Below are 19503 nucleotides of genomic sequence, written 5' to 3'. Positions count from 1 at the left end.
CGTGAGAGATTAGATGATTTGCTACGTCCTAAGGACCTGGTACGGCAGTTGCTATGCCTGCATGAATGTGGCCAGTAACCAGAGCACATGCTATTTTTTCAGTTTCTAATGCATATAATCAGGTTCTCAAAGAATAAGAGCAACAGTGATTTTTTTTAAATGTCAGTGACTCTAGTCTGTAGAACACTGACACTTTGCAAGGTGCTGCTAATTTTTCTCAGGACAGAACTTGAAGTTTTGGTATATCTGCAAAGTAACACACTTACCACGTCTAAAATGAGAAACTCTTTAAAAGAAGAAAAAATAACTCACAACTGTGTTCAGTGAGGAATCTACAGTTTATCACTTACTTACTATTTTCTTTCTCTTTCTTATCCTCCTCTTGGCTTCCACAAGTGGTTCTGTAGACCATCAGATATTTGTAGTAGACATTTTTGGCCTTCAGATATGCTTGCTGTTACCTGCTTCTGTTGTAGCCTCACCTGCAAAGGTCAGAGCAGCATTTGCTGCAAATTTAAGGGGGCTCTTGTATAACATATGTGGAAACTGAGGGACCACCAGAGTTATTGAGCAGAACGTTCAAAGGAGATTTATGTAGCAAGGTTTCCTTCCCCCTGCTATCTAAGAACAGTGCAGACTTTGAAAACCAGTTCTTAGCTTTTGCTCAGGATGACTTTTCTGCTCGTATTTGGTTTCATTTTCCACTAAAAAAGGTTATGAGTGAATCAGATAGGCGTTTTACTTGGCTATTGGTTTTATCCAGCTAGCTGAACTCTCCTCGTATGTGGTACCCTTTGATACCATTGAGGATAGATTGATTTGTCTTCATAATGTTGAATTTAGGTGAGTCATACCTTTTTCCTTGGCTCCTTATACAGAAGTAAGAGGTAGGTATTGGCTATGTGGCCGTCCATAGGAGGTTAGAAGAGTGACAACAGGTATTTGTCAACTTTTTATGCTTGTGTAGCACAACTTGCCTGTTTCTATTTCCCATAAGGGCAGCCAGTGAATCATTCCTTGTCAAGGGAGAAATGGGAGGCTCATCCCACAGCCAGGAAATTTGTTTAAATTAACAACCATCTTTCAAAGCCCTCTTCCGATGTCATCTCTTCCACACTTACTTTAAAAAGTGCTTTATTAAGGAAAAGAATTGGAGTGAGGGAAGCACGGAAAATCACATTCTCCATCTCGTCCTAATAATAGAAGTTAAATATGTTACTGCAAATGCATCTGTCCCCTTTAAGTCTGCAGATGCACAAGTTATAGATATGTTATAATAAGCAAGTTATTTTGCGGAATTAAAGTTCTTACGTCTTTTGTAGACCTCATTTTGCATGTCTGTAATTTAAAAATGTACAGAACAGCACTTTGCTCTCTGGTTTAGCTGAAGTAGTATTGTGCCTGTCACACAAAGACATGTGGTTTTGTATCATCCTTAATTACTGACAGTTGCACACATGATGCCAGATTTAGGAGGCTGTCCAGTAGATTATATAATAGTGAATTTATGAAGCCTTTCAAAAAATGTTAAGCGGGTCAATAAATGGCACGTTATGTAACTGATAGGAAAAGCCCAAATTTTTATTTATCACAATATTAAAGGGATATTGCAGATTTTATTTGCCAATTTCAGCATTCCCCAGTGAGCGAATTTACTGTAGAGGCATTACTGTTAATTCAGGAAAAGAACAAATGTTTCACATGGTTGGCAGAATAGTTTCTTTTAAATAATAAACAAAAGGCTTGACATAAATACCAAAAAAAAAAAAAAAAAAGAAATGTTCAGTGTTGTCCAAAGAAGAGATGAATTTCTAAAGCTCTCGCCCTCCAGCAGAGGCCTGTCTGATTCACACTGGCTTTTACATTCAGCATGCGTCTTCTTTCAGCTTTTTTAAATGCCTTGAGAAATAAAACCTTTCAGTGTGGCAGCAGCAGAAGACAGAGTCTTCCATTTTATCCATTTCAGGCAGTACCAACTATCCATTCAGCACAAAATATAACAGAGGAATGAGATTTGTTTTAACATGTAAGGAAAGAAGGCAACAAAATGATGCTATTTAGAGATACATGTGTTTACTCACTGTATACTCTAAACTTTAAATATATTTTTTTCTTACTGTACCTGAGGCTATTAGAAAAAGAGCCACTACGCACCACTATAATATATTAATTCATTTAAGTCGGCACTGTGGCAAACAAATATTTTGCTGCTGAATTTGTCCCAGGAGCTGTGTTTTATGAAACAAACAAAATAAAAATTGATTCCAAGTAAGATTTTATTGCAGCTGCTGTCTCACTTTTAACTCCATCCTTCTCCTGTGGAATTTTTAAGAAAAGACATTGGAGCTCTGCTCTTAGAAGCCCATTTTCTATGCGTCTCTTTAGCTGTCCTCTGCTTCCATGGTTAGTCCAAAGGAAGGAAAGTCCAGTTTGACAAAGCATTTATAGGCCTGCATGTTCTGAAGTTCCCAGTTGGGCGTGACTTTGAAATTTAGCTGTCTGCACCTTTTCTTTCAAGTGAGCACACCAAGACACCTTTGAATCACTAAGGGTTCATTTTATTAGAACACAAATAAGAAGGAGGTCATATTTTATTTAAAGAAAACCTGGGTGAGACACTTACGTACAAGGCCTTAAAATACGCCTCCTTCATTACCCTGGCAGAGTGGAGTTCTTCCCTCCAGTTTTACTCTGTCTCTTATTCTGTTTTCCTGGGTTGCAATAAACTCCACACGTTTCCTTCTGCACAAACCTTCTCCTCTCTGTCACCTCTAAAGCTTGGCTATGGGTCTGAGTCAGCTCCATTCTCTCCCAGTCTGCAGCCCCATGGTGGCTTAAGTCAATCCAAGTCAGTACTACTGCGTCCTGTCCCCACCTTTGCTCCGCCACGTGTACCCCTATGACCTTGCAGTTTGGGGAGATAAGTTTCCCAAAAGCAATCTCACCGTGATTAGCTCTTGGCCATTTCTGATGCCTGATTTGACTTCCAGGGGGATGAGAGAATCATGAGGAATAGCCCAAGGGAGGGCTGAAGATCGCGGCGCTTGCCATTGGCAGTGAATGTCAGGCAAGGCAGGATCTCTGCCCATTTTCAGAGAGGCTCCATTTGACCCAGGATGCAGCAGCCAGGACTGAGCAAACAAGCACTTCCTCCCTGTTGCCTGTCCAAACCTTTTTTAACAAATCACAAATAGCATAGTAAAGTGTTGGCAAAGAAACAAGAAAATAGGTAACATCTGTTAAATGCATATACACCAACACATACACATTTATGCACGGGCACACACAGAAAATAATAAAAAGCTGCTGAAGACAGAGCAGATAGGACGTGGTGTTCGGAGGTGAACGGTTTGCATGCCTGCAGTAGTTTGCTTCGATAATTTCAGGATCGCCTTGCTCATACTCAGGTGCTGCATTCCCGCCTCGCACAGGAATGTGGAGGGTGCCAAGCTGCAGGGTGCAGCTGTGACGTTTAGAGCCCTTCCCTTGACGTGAAATGGCAAACTGAGTTTAAACCCAGGCTTTTGGAGGTGGAAGGTTTGTCTGTCATTATTGTGTGCCAAGAGGCAAACTGGTATTCCCAAATAGCAAAGCATGGAGTGTTCCCCTGAACTCAATACGTTAGGGCCGGTATCACAACACCTCATGGGGGAGGTCTGTGAAATGCTGGGAGGGAGCCTGATAGGAAGGAGTTGTACTTCTTTTTACGTAGGGGAATGACAGAATTGATATTTACATAATTAGATAATTGATTTAAAAGTGGTACCAAATACAAAACTGCTCAGAAAATAGCGTGTGGAATTTTAGATTTAAGAGTCTACCCTAAAGATCACATAATGTTTCTGACATTACATAAGAACTAGATTAGCACTGCATATTTTCTGCTCCATTTAACCACCTCTTTATTTAGTTCCTCTGATTTGAATAATCTCTAGTTTTTGAAACAATCTGCATACGCTCTTCTTCTGCACTTCGCGTTCTGCTTTTGTTCCTGTACTAATTCCAAAGTACGTTGAATGTAACCTCAGCGTTATTCTCAAAATCCATATATTTTAATTTCCCACTAAGTAACAGGTAAATAGGCATTGGGAAAGAGATAGTCTGAAGAAGTTATTGGTGAGGAAAGTTCTACTTTCAGAAGAAATAGGTTTTTAAGAGAAATATTGTGCAGTAGACAGGCAGCTTTACATGATGCTGAGTAGCAAATGTAAGAAATGGAAGAGCTGAGAAGAACAGGAATTAGAAAAGCCCACAGAGCAGAATGAAATAGGGGTACATGGGGAGTAGATTATATACAGATTTCCTAGGGGAAGGAAGTCTGGGTTTTGTGAGATTGTCACAGAATAGTCTGACCATGGGGGAAATAATGTATAGTATGTGGCACATTTACTGTTTTGCAGAGGGAGGTGTCATCTTTAAAAATATTGTTCCAGCTGCTATAGCTTTCTTCTACTGATTCTCTTGATTTATTTCTAAGTAAATTAGGCCTATAAGCTTTTTTGATGAAGAGTGTCATTTATCCAGTCTTCAGTACCTGACCTGTACCAAGTAAAGTTGTCTTCCCATAGGAAGAACAAGCCAGAAGGACCTTGAGAACAGGACCCACCTTTTAGCAAATGATTATGGGCCAACTAAGGACAAGGAAGCTGGCAGGTACCTCTAGGCATTACTTGAATAAAATATAACAGAAGGGCAAAATGTTGGGTAAGGGCTCTCGTGTCAGCTAAATACATCTCTGTGCCAGCTAGTCTGAGTGAAATTGAGGCATGTTCATGCACATTCCCAGGGGCAGATCTTTGCTGGCTGCAGTACGCCAGGGAATTGCCGACTCAGGACCCTCCAGGTTCAGGATCTTTGCTCTGTGCTCTGTTCCTTGGTGAGGAGAGCCCTTAAATCCACTTTTGTCTTGTTCATGAATTCTCCCTGGGGTGATTGCACATCCACAGCACAAAGCGTAGGCCACGACCTTGCCATAATTCAGCTTGTCTTCTTTTTCACATAATGACGATAAAAATCTCACATAAACAAAAGCCTTCAAAATACTGTGTTATCTGTTCAAAAGGATATTTGAACCAGAAAAAACGCTACATGTGATTTTTGCAGCATCTTTCTCAGGAGAATGATGTGAACACTGTCTCCTTTGAAAATGTACAGAGACTCTTGGAATTTACTTCTCTACATACTTTTAGCAGTGATTTTGATCTATTTTGCACAAAAATGAGTACAGATTTTTAAAAAGCTTGTAATGCTTCCTTTGTCAAAGCAGAATGAGGTTACAAAAACAATTCATCAGACACTGGAGCTACTCTTGAAGAATCCTCTTTTTGTTTGCTAGACTGGAGAGAAAGTAAATTGCTACTTTAAAAAAAAATGAATGGGCACTGTGAAAGGGCAAGGTCTTGATCCTGTGCATCGTCACTCTGCAGTTGGTTGAATGAGGTGAAAAACAGACCACAAAATGAGTAACTGTTCTTTAATTTCATTATTTTAGCGATTTCTCTCTACTACATTTTCATGTCAGTGAGAAATTGCAAGTAGTTCCTTTAAGCAGCTCATAAGCAGTGAGCAGTATTTTTGTTTTTGATAAAAGCAAATTGCTTTTGATCTATCTTGTGTCATTCTGACCCAAGGGTCATTGATGATTAACAAATGACTGATTACATTTCTTTCTTACAGTATGATATTGTGGGACATTCAGGAGATGGCTTCAACATCGCCTTGGTTGAGAGTGACAAAGTTCCCAAGAACAATAAGCAAAGATTAGAGATTCTTAAGGTAAATCCTACCGATAAATAATGTTGAATAATTAAGGATTCATGACTTCAAAGATAAAATTTTATCTGGGTCACAGAATGCAAAACATGAAGAGAGGAAAGCTGATAGAAAGACAAGGGAGCAAAAATCTGTGTGTTGGTGCAAGGCTGAATTAGAACCTTTCAGAGATGTTGGTATAAATCAGACTGCGCCAAAGTAAGAGGCTGGACATACCTTTTCTGGATCGTTGCTATAAATGCCTCATTTTAGCGTGTCAATGGCTATAGGAAGTTCCAAACATTTTGCAGTGATATACATTCCACCTAAATCATATGGTGACATTATTAATGTGTAAGTAAGTGGCTAATTTAAACTGCAGATTGATCCCAAATCATCACTTTTGCACAGTATCCTAAAGAAGTTGTATGATACAGTAGCAGTAGGAAAGCAGGTGAATGCCAGGTTTAAAGCACGTTAAATCCCATTTGCAAAGTAGTAAGTGTCTTCTTCAAGATTTTACTCAACAAGATGCATAAAATATTGCAGGATTTACCTGGACAGCAGCTTGATACATTACTTAAAACTTTATATTTAAGCTTCCTTCAAATAATATATTTAAAAGATTGGCAGTTAGATTAGATTAGATTAGAACAGGATTCTCCGATGTCTAAAATTCTTCACCATCTGTGTAAAAAATAGCTTCATCAATGCAAACAGTGCATTTCTCCCTTTCTCTTTAATATTGTCTCATAAAAGCTCAAACAAAATGTTTCAGCATTTTTAAAACCTGTTGCCACTGTCAGGCGTCCGGTATTTGGTAATAACTGTGACACTAATAGGATTTAGAAATCCAGTACAAATGATAAACAGGTGGGAGCTGGTCACGGTACTAGGAAACTAAGCCCTGTTTTCTTCCTCAAATACATAGGAATGTAGCTATTCAAACTGCAGCTGATGAAGTATTTTCCCTTCCTTAGGATCCAGTGTAATTCTGTCCGTCTGTAGGTTTGGTTTAACCCACTGCGTTTTAAGAAGCGATACCTATCTTAAAATATGACAGATTGTGTATAAAAAGCTACATGTTCTGTAATATCTGGAGCACTGTCCACATTTCGTAAGATCCTAGGATGCTTACCATAGCATAAATGCGTTTTGTTCCCCCTTGTGCCAGCTGAAATGAATGTTTATTCAAAAAGTCATCTTATCTATTTCTTTTTGGCTCCTGTTGTGCACACAGATCATGCATGCCCACTCACAGTTCTGCATGAGTGGAGACCACACGTTGGAAGGGACAGAGCACGCCATTCGGGATATTGCCAAGGAAGATGCTGATGAGTATTTTGTTATCGTCTTGAGTGATGCGAATCTTGAGCGATACGGTATTCTACCATCAAGGTTTGCCCAGGCCTTGACCACCAATTCTCAAGTCAATGCTTTTGCCATATTCATAGGATCCTTAGGAGACCAGGCAGATAGGTAAATATATTTGTTATATATATAATATATAACATATAACTTCATTTGTTTCCATTCACCATGAATCTAAACTCTGCTTTTAATTACAGTGTAGGCACAACTGTGCCCCCAATGTTCTGCACTATGACTATGACTAAGAGGAACTATAGCTTTTAGTTGTGTCGGGGAGGACATTGGTTATGAGCCCTTGCAGACCTTCCCTATGGAAAGTCAGATCAGAGCGTTCTTGGCGTCTGAAGGGAGGACTTGAATCCGTTCTCTCACTCCAAGGTGTGCACTACACACATGTCTAATGTCACTACAGAATCATGGCTGAGATGTGGTGCCTTTGGCCTTTCCCAGTATGGGGTTTAAGTGTATGTGAATAGCCTAAGAAAACAAAGGAAAATGAAACAAGAGAAACCTGGAGTTTAATGGCCTCTAAAACTGTAAAAAATCTGACTCAGATGCTACCCTTGCATTAGGACTCAAAGACCTGAATTCTGTGGCGAGTCGGAGCCTATTTTTAGTGCTAGTCCGTAATTTTACTTTAAATTGTTTAGGCACAGGCACAAAATAAGGAAATTCTGTCCCAAGTGGCATTCCACATCCGCCAACGACCAGTACATGCAACAGAAAGCTATTACAGCCGCAAATGTTAACAGAGCCTTTTCTGCTTCTGTTCAAGTCTTTGACTAGAGCAGGATAAGTCAAGGCCCAAAGGGAACTGGTCCTCAATATGCAGTTTTAATCAGAAAGGGTTTGAAAGATGCAGCTGCAGAACAAATGTTAGTAGTATCTGCAGGTCCGTAGGTCAGAGCTGCATTATGCATTAAAAAGAATCCATTTTGAAAGACTATAATTACAGAATGTCCTTTTACTTCTGCTAGGAGGAAAAAAAAAAACATTGGCCATATCCTGCTGCGTAAGAAAAGATCATATAATTGCCTAGTTCATTGGGGATGGAAAAGGCACACAATGCTGTCACTGAAATGCATTTCTATGTATGTGTAAGTGCAGCATTGGACAAAGCCTTCCTGTAGCTGGTGTGGGGGAAGGAGAAAGGAGTTCTTTGTAGCAGCTTTTTTAAAACTTACTTTAAAAGTGAGACTTAAATTATTATTGGAAAAATGTTGTGGAGTGCAAACTAAAACTTGTAGAACGCAGAGAAAAAATAAACTCCAAGCCTGCTGATGGGACATGAGAAAGGTGAATTTGGTAAAGTACATATGAGTTTTTTAGGGGGTAGAAGCTGTGAATAAAAATGTGTCAGGCTAATATTTGTAGAAAATATCTTTCCATCTAATCTGCTATGATCTAGAAGAAACACAAAGAGCACATTTAGACTCACTGGACATTTTGAAGTGAAAGAATTATGGATTCAATCAAAACATACTAGTATGTTTGGAATAAGTAAGTATCTTCATTTTCAGAGAAAATTTCCAGCTGCCCTCAGAAAATCAGTGGCGTCAGTACCTTGTTTGGTCACTAGTACCTTCATCAAAGCCAGATTTTTTTTACATGTCTGAAGTAAGACTGAATAGAAATTTCTTTTAAAAACACTTGGATTGTCTTGGTGAAAAGACCTCTGTGACACAAGTGCTTTCAGTGATTCCTCCCACTGCTGCTTTCCCAAGCCTTTAATTGCACAGTGACAGCAATGTGAATGGCATGTATTGGCAAGGTATTCAAAAGTAAAAGCATCTTTTCTTAAGGAGCTTTGGCTTGCTGTAGGGAGCATAATTTGAAATGGTAATTCTTGTCCCTCCTTCTGCTCCTTAGGCTGCAGAGGACACTACCAGCAGGTCGGTCTTTTATTGCCATGGATACCAAGCAGATCCCCCAGATCTTGCAGCAGATCTTTACATCTACCATGCTGTCAAGTGCCTAGCCATCGCTGATGTCGTGACATGGGTATTCAGAGAAGAAAACCACTCCTGCTGAAGATATGAACCCTAAAGCTGAAGATAAACACCGTTATTAATTAAGTACCTGCTACTACTTAATCAGAAAGCCAACACAAATCTGCATGGTAGTAAGATTGCACCACAGACCTGTCAACTGACTTAAAATGTTTTCAAAGAATGGCAAGGGGGCTGAGGTGGAGCTCAGGATGGCTGCAGAGCAAATGTTTTTCCAGAGGGACAAATAAATAAAGGACCGTGTGTGATCGTTACTGTGGCTGATGTATTGCCAGCACTACACTATCATCTCACCCCGTTTTATTAATAGCATCTCTTGGTCCTCTGGGGTTAGATAATGTTATACAAGACAGAGCCAGCTCATGTGTTTCAGTGTTTTGTGTGCACAGATCTGGAGAGTCAATTCCCTCTTTAATTCCCCCTGAGCAAGACTGCTCTGGTCGAAGAGGAAACCCTGCCTTCCTGCACGGGTGCTTTCTTGTCCTGGTCGACACCCGGACTGCACCGCTGGGTGCTGGGAACAATGGAGCAGTTTGGAAACACAGACCGCCGCCGTATAAACATCCACTATCTGATCAGGCACGGCGCTCAGAGATGTCAGATCAGGAGAAAGTGGCTGTTAAGAGGAATTAAAAAAAAAAGAAGAAAAAAGATTCTTTCAGCTCTGCCCGTGAAAAATGAGGGGAAAGGGTCAAAAGGGTCTTAAGACCCACCTGCCACCATTTCCAAGGAGTGAAGTGCTGCGGCATCTTCTTTGTAAAGCAGAGGATGGCGTCCTGCTTTGCTGATGTCCAGAGTCCCTGGGAGGGCTGCAGCACCCTGGAGACCAGAGGTGCCTTTTAGACAGGGGGAACAAAAAAGTTACTAGCACTCTGCTAGAGCTCCTTTATACTCTTGCTTAGGTCTTTTGAATATCCACCTGGAGAGCATATCTAGGTATTCAAGGTTTTTTCTAAAGGAATTAAAACAGAAAATGTGTTCTGATTGTAGCAAGGTATCTGTGGTGGGATATATTTCTTTAATACTTAAGATATTTATAAAGACTTATTTCAGAATTAAGTTGATGATCGGTGTTTGGTTTGTCCCTGAGGGGTTATCATAGAATCATAGAATCAGTAAGGTTGGAAGGGACCTCTGGAGATCATCTAGGCCAACCTCCCTGCTCAGCAGGGTCAGCTAGAGCGTGGTAGACAGGGCTGCATCTAGGCGGGCCTTGAAACTCTCCAGAGAAGGAGACTCCACAACCTCTCTGGGCAACCTGGTCCAGTGCTCCGTCACTCTCACAGGGAAGAAATTCCCCATCACGGTCAGGCGGAACTTCCTGTGCTTCAATTTCTGCCCATTGCCTCTTGTCCTGTCACACGGGGCAACTGAAAAGAGTTTGTCCCCGTCCCCCTGACACCCTCCCTTCAGGTACTTGTACACATTGATAAGATCCCCCCTCAGTCTTCTCTTCCCCAGGCTAAACAGGCCCAGCTCTCGCAGCCGTTCCTCGTAGAGCAGGTGCTCCAACCTCATAGCCCTACGCTGGACTCTCTCCAGTAACTCCATGTCTCTCTTGTGCTGGGGAGCCCAGAACTGGACACAGTACTCCAGATGAGGCCTCCCCAGGGCTGAGGACAGGGTCAGGATCACCTCCCGCCACCTGCTGGCAACACTCTTCCTAATACACCCCAGGAGACCATTGGCCTTCCTGGCCACAAGGGCACATTGCTGGCTCACGGGCAACCTGTCACCCACCAGCACTCCCAGGTCCCTCTCTGCAGAGCTGTTCTCCAGAAGGTCAGCCCCCAGCTTGTACTGGTGCCTAGGGTTATTTCTCCCTAGGTGCAGGACTCTGCACTTGCCCTTGTTGAACCTCAGGAGGTTCCTCTCCGCCCAACTCTCCAGCCTGTCCAGGTCTCTCTGAATGGCAGCACAGCCCTGGGGTGTGTCAGCTACTCCTCCCAGCTTGGGATCATCAGCAAACTTGCTGAGGAGGCACTCTGTCCCCTCAGCCAGGTCGTTGATGAAGGAGTTGAACAGGATGAGACCCAGTACTGAGCCCTGGGGGACACACTAGCCACAAGCCTCCAACTAGACTCTGTACCACTGACGACGACCCTCTGAGCTCTGCCTTTCAGCCACTTCTCAATCCACCTCACTGTCCACTCATCTAACCCACACTTCCTGAGCTTCTCTAGGAGGATGCTATGGGACTCAGTGTCAAAAGCCTTGCTGAAGTCAAGGTACACAATGTCCACTGCTCTCCCCTCACCTACCTAGCCAGTCATTCCATCCTAGAAGGCTATCAGGTTGGTTAAGCAGGATTTCCCCTTGGTGAATCCATGCTGGCTACTCCTGATCACCTTCTTTTCCTCCATATGCCTGGAGATGGCATCCAGAATGAGCTGTTCCATCACCTTTCCAGGGATGGAGGTGAGGCTGACCAGCCTATAGTTGCCTGGGTCCTCCTTATTGCCCTTCTTGAAGACTGGAGTGACACTGGCTTTCTTATCCCTATTTATATACTACAGAACAGGTAGTATATGCTATCTTGTACTACTCGTACTGCTGTCTTGTGTGTCGGGAGCACAGAAATACTTGAGGAATTGAATTTATCACTTAGCTAGCTGATGTTTCTTTGCATCATCGCTAATACTCTCTACTCTACTAACTAATTTCAGGATAAGTGATTAGAAAAAGATTCAAGGAAGAGTGCTCATAAAAATCAGAAAAGAGAAAATATGGTACTTCTAATATTTCTCTCAATGCTGCAGTTGCTCAAATTGCGCTGTGAGCACTCTTTTGCGAGGGGAGGAGAGGTATCAATTTGATCTTGCTACATACAGCCACCGTTCGCTACTATGTCCATCCTGCAGCAGACTACCTATGTAACTCAAGTATAAATGCTGCGAGTGTCCAGCAATGCAAAATATGGGACATCATATAATTTACAGTTGCAAAAGATGCACCTCATTTCCAGAGGCTCTGCCTCCCTTAAGCTGGGGGCGGGCATTCGGAATTGTAACTTCAAAAAATCTTTACCATGGTGTCCAAAATGGCCTGCTCTTAGGAGGTGTTTGGCTTTCTGGGATGTTGGTATTCTTGTTAGTGCGCAGTCTTGCTGGAAACAGCTGTAGGCTGTGACCTCATGTAACAATAAATCTTGCCCAAATATTGTGAAATAATTGTTCAGACTGAACCGCAGAGATAACCCAATCTGAGAGCGGGCGGCGCTTTGACTGTCTGCGTGACTTCCAATCCCTTTACGGCTTGAGGGGACGGAAGGCATTTTTCAAAGGTTTGTTATATTGTTATGATAACTGTATATGTGAAAACAAAGAGGTTAAAGATGGAATTCCTGTTTGGAGCGAGGGGAATTGGGAGGGGGGTGTTGGGAAGATTATCCCTGCCTGCGACAAATGCATACATGCACACGCACACAGCTACTTGCAGAAGTACACGTTCAAATACAACTATATCTCGGCCTTGTTGAAACATTTTGAGATATTAAATGCAATAAAAAATTGGCATATTAATAATTCTGTTAGTAACTGGCCTTACCTGTAATAATTCCTTCAGTACCTCTGGTTTCATCATTGGAATTCTTTCAGAAGGAAACATTTTATTTTAGTCAAAGGTACTGTTTACTTTCTAGATTACTTGAGTGGATAAACTTTCTCACTTTGCATCTATTTACACTACAATACTGTTATCTTTGTAGTAAAAATTAGTGTTATTTAAGAGAGATAGTGCAATAACAAATTCCATTTTAAACTTCCTGTTTGGGTATCACTGTAAATGGTATTTAATGTCACGCTATTTCCCATTGCTTGTTTGTGCTTGGCTTGGTTAGGTTTGGTTTTATTTTTTGTTTCAAGACGCATCAGTTGTGTTTCACTTCCCAGTTCAGGGAGCCGCAGGGTACGGCTGCGTTCGCAGACCGGCTGCTGCAGGGAGCGCGGTTACGAGGCTCTGAAAGCAGCTTCTGATTGAATTTGAGAGGAAGGGAGAAGAGGTTAATGAAAAGTTATTTTTTTAGTCCAGAAAGAGGATTTTCCTTTTTTTTTTATTTTTTTTTTTTTTAGCAGTGCTTCATTGCAGACCGTATTTGACCTGACAGTGTCTCTCCAAATTGTTAAAATTTGGTGAGAAATTTTCCCTGGGCACTGTGCATCTCTCACCTGCTCTAGTGCCCCTCACGACTGCCGAGAAATCAAAACAGCAGCTGTGCTTGTTCCTGTCTCTCAAGGACTAACAGTGTTATTTTCCTGCTTAGCCCACAAGAATTTAGCAGACAGACTTCTTCCATGTCCCTGAGCCTTGCAGAGCTCTTTCTTTAATATACAGTTATCTTTTCATTAGTAAAACACTTGAGTGATGTTTCTGCACTTTGATTAACAGTTGCACTGGTGAACGCTCTTGCTGCTATCATGTACCAGTGTTCGCTGACACTACCATATCCTTTGAAAGTGTATTATTTGCTTCACTGTATTAAGATATTTTCTAACTCTTCTCACAGTTTATTATGCTGCTTCCAAGCTCGCCCGTTTCTAGGGAAAGACACTGCTGGACTGAGCGAATAGCTTTGTGAGCTTGAGTGGGTCCAGACTGTTGCAAGTGCTATAAAAAAATGATTAAATAATTTAACTACCTCTTATGATGCAAACTTACCTAGGTCTGTTTAGATATTTAATGTATTCATACTAAATATTTGCTTAGTAACATTAGACAGTCATTTAGGATCATTATTTAATGGGTTGGACAGAAACATATAAAAAGCCCAGACAGATCGGTTTTCAGTCAGAGCAAGGCACAATAAATCTTTAGAAACATAAGCAGCCTCACATGACTGCATATAGAACGGGTATGTTGGCATAAAGTATGAGGAGAGTTAGGAGGGATCGGTAATCTTTGACTCCTGCAGTCACTTTCTTTCTAATTTTTCTTAACAGACGTTAGGTGTGAAACATGACAGTGAACGTGACGCTAGAGTTTGTCTATTAGTCTGGCAAAATATTAAGAATAAAGATCTTATTTTCTGCTCAAATATACTACTGTAATATTCAAGCAAACAAACATATGACAAAAGATTTAGATATTGTATAATATGTAAAAAGAAAGAAAGAAAGAAAGAAAAGAAAGAAACTGATGTCCAGTTGGGGGATACAGGTAAGAGATGCAAATTATTAGTTATTATATTAATTATTGCAAAAGAATTATTCAGTTTTGACAAAAGAAAACATGCAGTCATGTTGCATTGGCTATTGCACAGTATCTCGTTTATTAATAAATAACCTTCCTGTAAAAATGCAAATGTCAAAGATATTTATTGAGAAATAAAAATACATTTCCTAACCAGATGTTTCATCCAGAAATCTGTTTTGAAAATGAAATTATTGAATGATTATCTGTCAGTTCTGACAGAACCTCTGTGTCAGAAAAGGCTGGGATTTTAGTTAGTGTCTTTAAAATTGTTTCAGTGATAACAGGTGAGTTTTTAATTCAGTCTGCTAAAACTATGCCGGAAGTTGCTGTTCAGCTCCCTAGATAATTCTGCTTCTGGAGCAGAAGTATGTCGGAGCAGCCTCGCGTTTTCTCTCTTCGTGCGCTTTCTGCCAGGCTCTGGGGAGGGCAAACAACCTCTCCTCTGCTGAACATGAGCCTTTTCGAGAAGGAGAGCCACCCTTCCGCGCAAGGTGCAGCGCCGGCGCTGCAGGCATCCCGCAAGGCGAGTTGGAGCCTGCAGCCACGGGCTGGTGGCCGCGACGTTAGAGCTGGTGAATGACAGATACCGATGCCCGAAGCACCTGAGCATTTTGGAATCGCCTGGAGAAGTCGCGTCACGTATTCGGGTGGCTAAAATGCCTCCCACAACCTACCGGGTTGTGCTATTGCGGAAAACGCCTCGACAGCTCCTCTGGGTAGCTGTTGGAGGTGACCGGGGCTCGTCCCTTGGCCCGCCAGTGCTAGCCGAACGGAGTGTGAGTGCTCGTCCGGAACATTTTATAGTGAACAAACCCCCTAAGAAAAGCACGTTTGTAAAGTGGACCTTTTAACCGGAGAAGGACTTCGTCTTCTAGGGGCCAGGCTTTACACCAGGCACCTGAACCCCCAGAAGGAGAAAAGGTCTCTCTCTCTCACGAGTCCTGCACGGATTCATACAGATTATTTTAGAATGTCATTTTGCAAAAATGCTGAGTAAAAACAATTTTATTGGTGGCCTATGTTTTACTGTGCAGGTTGGTATAGTGTCATGTACAGTATCTGTTCTGTACCAGCAAGCCTGAGGCAAAAAAAGTTCTGATGTTGCAAGCGCTAAAAAGTTATATATGTTGTTCAGTCTTGAAACAAGTTAAGACGACTCTAGTTCATAGTGTCACCAAAATAAACCAGCAAAAAATTGCCTAACTCAGAAGAAGTGGTTTTGCTTTTGAGACTGTTGTGAAAATGTGAACAGCAGCATCGCCGAACAAAGCGTTTTAAACTACATTTTGTGGGGAAAGAAGTGTATGTGGGGAGATTTGAAGAAGAGAAACAATGCAGTCCACAATCCAGCCTTCTTCTGGATGAAACTTCTTTTTTTGTTCTGTCTAAACCAAAATACTTTGAGCCTTGTATTTGCAAAGATTAGGACAGCCTTCTAAATTTGAATAATTTCTTTTTTCAGGGATAGCCATTCTCTAACGTTTGACAGCATACATAAGCATACAAAAATTTAGCAGATATTCTTAACATTAATCCCAACTGCACATCTGGTATTGGTTGTACTCAGAAAAGTTCGGCACCCTTCAGACTACATCTGTGGAAAATCCAATTCAAGAAAAATGTAATCGCAGTAAGTATGCTGATAGCTGGAAATGTAAAATCCATTGCTAGTCTAAATTATATATCATCTTCCTGTTTCACTAGCTAGTGTAGTAACCTTTTTCCAGCAAATAGAAGCAGGAGAACTAGAGCTCACCTGATGTTATGGAGCTCGCCTGGTTGGCAAATGACCATAGGGGAAGGAAACGGGGAGGGAAAAGAAGGAGGACAAATTATTAGTGTTCAGGCTGCTCTGCTTCCTGACCTGGCTGGGCTCAGGTGCAGGTGATGCTACGAGGAAGGACAGGAGAAAAGTGCAGCCATGCAGGTGGGGGAGTGACGAGAAGATCTACCAGGCAGGGTCGCGGCAGCCCCCCTTTCAGCTTTTCTGAAAGATTAATCACTCGTTCTCGATACCGGTGCCGATAGCAGAGGGTGCAGATGTGGCTGGGCAACCTCTGCGGCTTCTGAAGTCAGCACTTCAGCTGATTCATTACGGTCTCGTTGGCCTTAATCTCCGCGCTTCAGCATCCTCATCAATAACGAGCAGAAAATAAATTCCTTCTCTACCCCAGGCACGTGTTCAGGATGAATTACGGTTTGTTAACATCATCAGACAAGTGGCGGCAGGGGGGCTGAACTAAAACGAATGTGTTCCCTGAATGCTAATTCTCTCTTTTTATTCCTTCTTAAATGTGTGTAATTTAGTGCTTTCTAGCATAAGCCAAAATTTAGAAGTCCCTGGAATCTTTTACTGAGGGTAGAAGCATTCACTGAGCACCTACAAATTTGATGCAGCTCACAAATACAAAAAAAAATGTCCGTTTTGTATCAGGACTTGACACAAAATCCATTCTTGGCAGCAGCCTTTTCAGTCCGAATCATTTAACAAGTATTTTATGATAACTTCTCTGGAAAGGCTCTCTAAGTAGATGACAATATTACATGCAGACAGTGGTTTGGAAAAAAATCAAAAATAGCATTACTTGGTTAGGAAGCTGTGCTTTGTAGGGTAGTGATATGAGGAATGGTGTCTCATATATTTTTGCTTTTGTCATGACTAAATCCCGCTCCAAGCAGTCTGTATCAACACCTGCCTTTCTGCTTGGACTGGGTTTACATCATTAAGGTCCCTTATTACAGTTTCCAATTTGAGAATTATTTTTTTCTTTTTTTTTTTCTTTTGAGAAGTATGAGTTGGGGGTGATGGGGTGCTCCCATTTCTTACGCTGCACAAGCTGCACGGTGGTTTCCGTGAGAGAGGTGCGCTGCAGCGAGGAACGTGCCTCCCCGCTTGCATTGTACTGCATGTGCCGTGCCTACCCCAGAAACGTTTAGTAGTAATGAAGGAGCAAGGTTAAAGCATTGCCCCATCCCCGCCTGCCTGCTCACGCAGCGCAGAAAAAAGTATATCATCTGCGGAGTCCAGCTGCAGACGTAGCAGGGGCGAGGACACCGTGCAGCTCGCGGTCGCCCGTCGGAGCCGGCGGTCCTGACTGCTGCTCCGCTCCGGCCCCGTCGCTCCCGCAGCCGGGGGCAGGGTCTGCGCGGCGGCTGCTCTGGCACCCGGGCTAGACCGCTCCTGGCTTACGTGAAAGACCGAAGTCCAGTTTAATGGGAAGCCCGGGAGCTCCGCGCTCGGCAGCAGCAATTGCCCTGCAAATTTGATGCTGCAAAATGGCTCTATGCTTTTCCAGCGTAGTTATCTGGACTTGCTCTGCAGCTCCCTCCTTCTCCCCTTGCTCCACAACCCCTTTCGTGCTTGTTGCTGCTCCTGGGCCGCTGAACCGAGGGCGAACAGGGAATGTGAAACTTGGCCGCCTCTTTACCCCCGACCACAGGGAGTGGGAAGGAACAAGTCCCCCACAACTTCTCTTTAACCAGAACTCATACCCGTTGCCAAAATGAGCAAACTTATACGTCAGAAACGGCTGCTGCAGTCCTCCCCACCAGCCCCTTTTCTGGTATGATCCACTCTAAATGTAGCACGGTTTCAAGGTAATAAGCTGGATGCAAGAGGAAAAACGAGAACTCAAGTTTTCCAATTTATTTGCTCTAATTCCCTGTAGTTTGAGCACAGATTTAATGCTACAGACGGGAAAAAGGCAGGTAACATGAAACACAGGCGAGCGTGCTTGGCTGCCTGAGGAATGCCCAAGTTGGGCAACCCAGCTGGAAGCTGACATTTCACGGTAGCAATCGCGTTAGGAAGAGCAAACCTCAGAGGAGGTGGCAGCCCGAGAGCCCGACCCCAGTGCTAAAAAGCTCACGTGGGGCAGTGACAAACTGGTGCACATGGGGCTGCAGCAGTGTGGCAGCTCTTCGTGGCATTGCCAGCTTCCCAGCTGGTGTTATTTTCTCATTGGAAAGGGGCAGAAATAAATAGTTTCCCTCTCCCACTAACGTAACTCATGTGGTTCCTTTTTCGATGCTCCCTTTGGACAATGATGTCGTCCTCTCCAGTACGAGAAAAAGTCCACGGGCCACACAAAGACTTTCTTTACCCTCAAGAGATCACCTCTTGATGGCATCCTTACAGCCCAAGGTGGAAAACCTGATCCAGGCCACCCTCCAGCAGAAGAGCTACGCTGCGCTAGCTGGCAGCCAGATGCAGGCTGTCAGTCACTGCTTCAGCAAACTAGCCTAGAAATCTCTTCCACCTCCTTGTTGGGGGCCTGGGAGCCTAAAGAGGCATCCAGGTCCCACGGGCACATGGGGCTTAGAGCTCTCGCTGCTTTCAGGGCTGTGGGCTCTTTACTGTGTTCGGTACCTCTTTGTGATCTGCTCGTGGAGGATCCAAAATACACAGAGTTTTGTGCTTGCATTCAAAACCGGAGCTGATGGAGGGTAGCCACACCACAGAGGAGCGCAACGTCACGGAGAAGGGCACAGCTGAGCACCGAGCAGGCATGAATTTGTAGGGCAGTGTGTGTGTGGTGGTGGGGGGTGAATTTCAGGGCCACTGGGAGCTTACCCTGCCGTTTCATGCAAGGAGAAATCCATGCCAACTAACTAGCGGGTTTCCCTCTTCGCTACGGCATATTTATGCACTCAAAGCTCTGCTCTCCTCTCCTTTAGTGTCAACTCAGAAAAAGGCTCCTTCCAGCCTCCTCTACCTGCTATGAATAGTCCCAGCAGATCAAGGATTCATGGTAGGGTCCAGTCTTTTGCCAGCAGGATGAGTAGGAAGCAGAAGATCTCAAATTACATAGAAGTTTGGATTCAACATGGAGCAAAACCCACACCACAATGCTAGAGGTACAAGCCCTGAATTGCAATATGCACGTGCTAACATGGTCCAGAGTTAGCGCTGCTTGTGCACTGGAAGCTACAAAGAGAAAAGTCTTTTGATTAAGTTTTTAGCATGTGATGTTGTAGCTCCAAACCTCCCTAATATTGAATAATTTTAATCTAGTCATTTGCAACTGGGTAAAAATTCATCGTTGATCTCATAATTAAAAAGCAGAGGTGGCAGCACGGGTATTCATGTTTTTATTGCATTATAAAACTGATTAAGAACATCTAGAGACTGCCAATGGCCAAGGTGTCATTTAAAATTAGTATTTTATGTGCTTAATCCAAT

General features: G+C 42.7%; 1 protein-coding gene across 1 annotated transcript in view; it reads left to right on the top strand.

Moving 5' to 3' along the window:
* VWA8 (von Willebrand factor A domain containing 8) overlaps nt 1-10190 on the top strand; it is a 188140-nt gene extending 177950 nt beyond the window's left edge. The window contains exons 43-45 of the mRNA XM_062566964.1: nt 5677-5775; nt 6992-7230; nt 8992-10190. Of these exons, the coding sequence (XP_062422948.1) occupies nt 5677-5775; nt 6992-7230; nt 8992-9100 (447 nt within the window). The 3' untranslated portion in view covers nt 9101-10190. The remainder of the gene's footprint in view (nt 1-5676; nt 5776-6991; nt 7231-8991) is intronic.
* Nucleotides 10191-19503: the final 9313 nt, after the last annotated feature.

This window comes from Rhea pennata, chromosome 1, assembly GCF_028389875.1.
Source record: "Rhea pennata isolate bPtePen1 chromosome 1, bPtePen1.pri, whole genome shotgun sequence".
Classification (NCBI taxonomy): Eukaryota; Metazoa; Chordata; class Aves; order Rheiformes; family Rheidae; genus Rhea; species Rhea pennata.
This window is presented reverse-complemented; position numbering and strand designations above follow the sequence as displayed.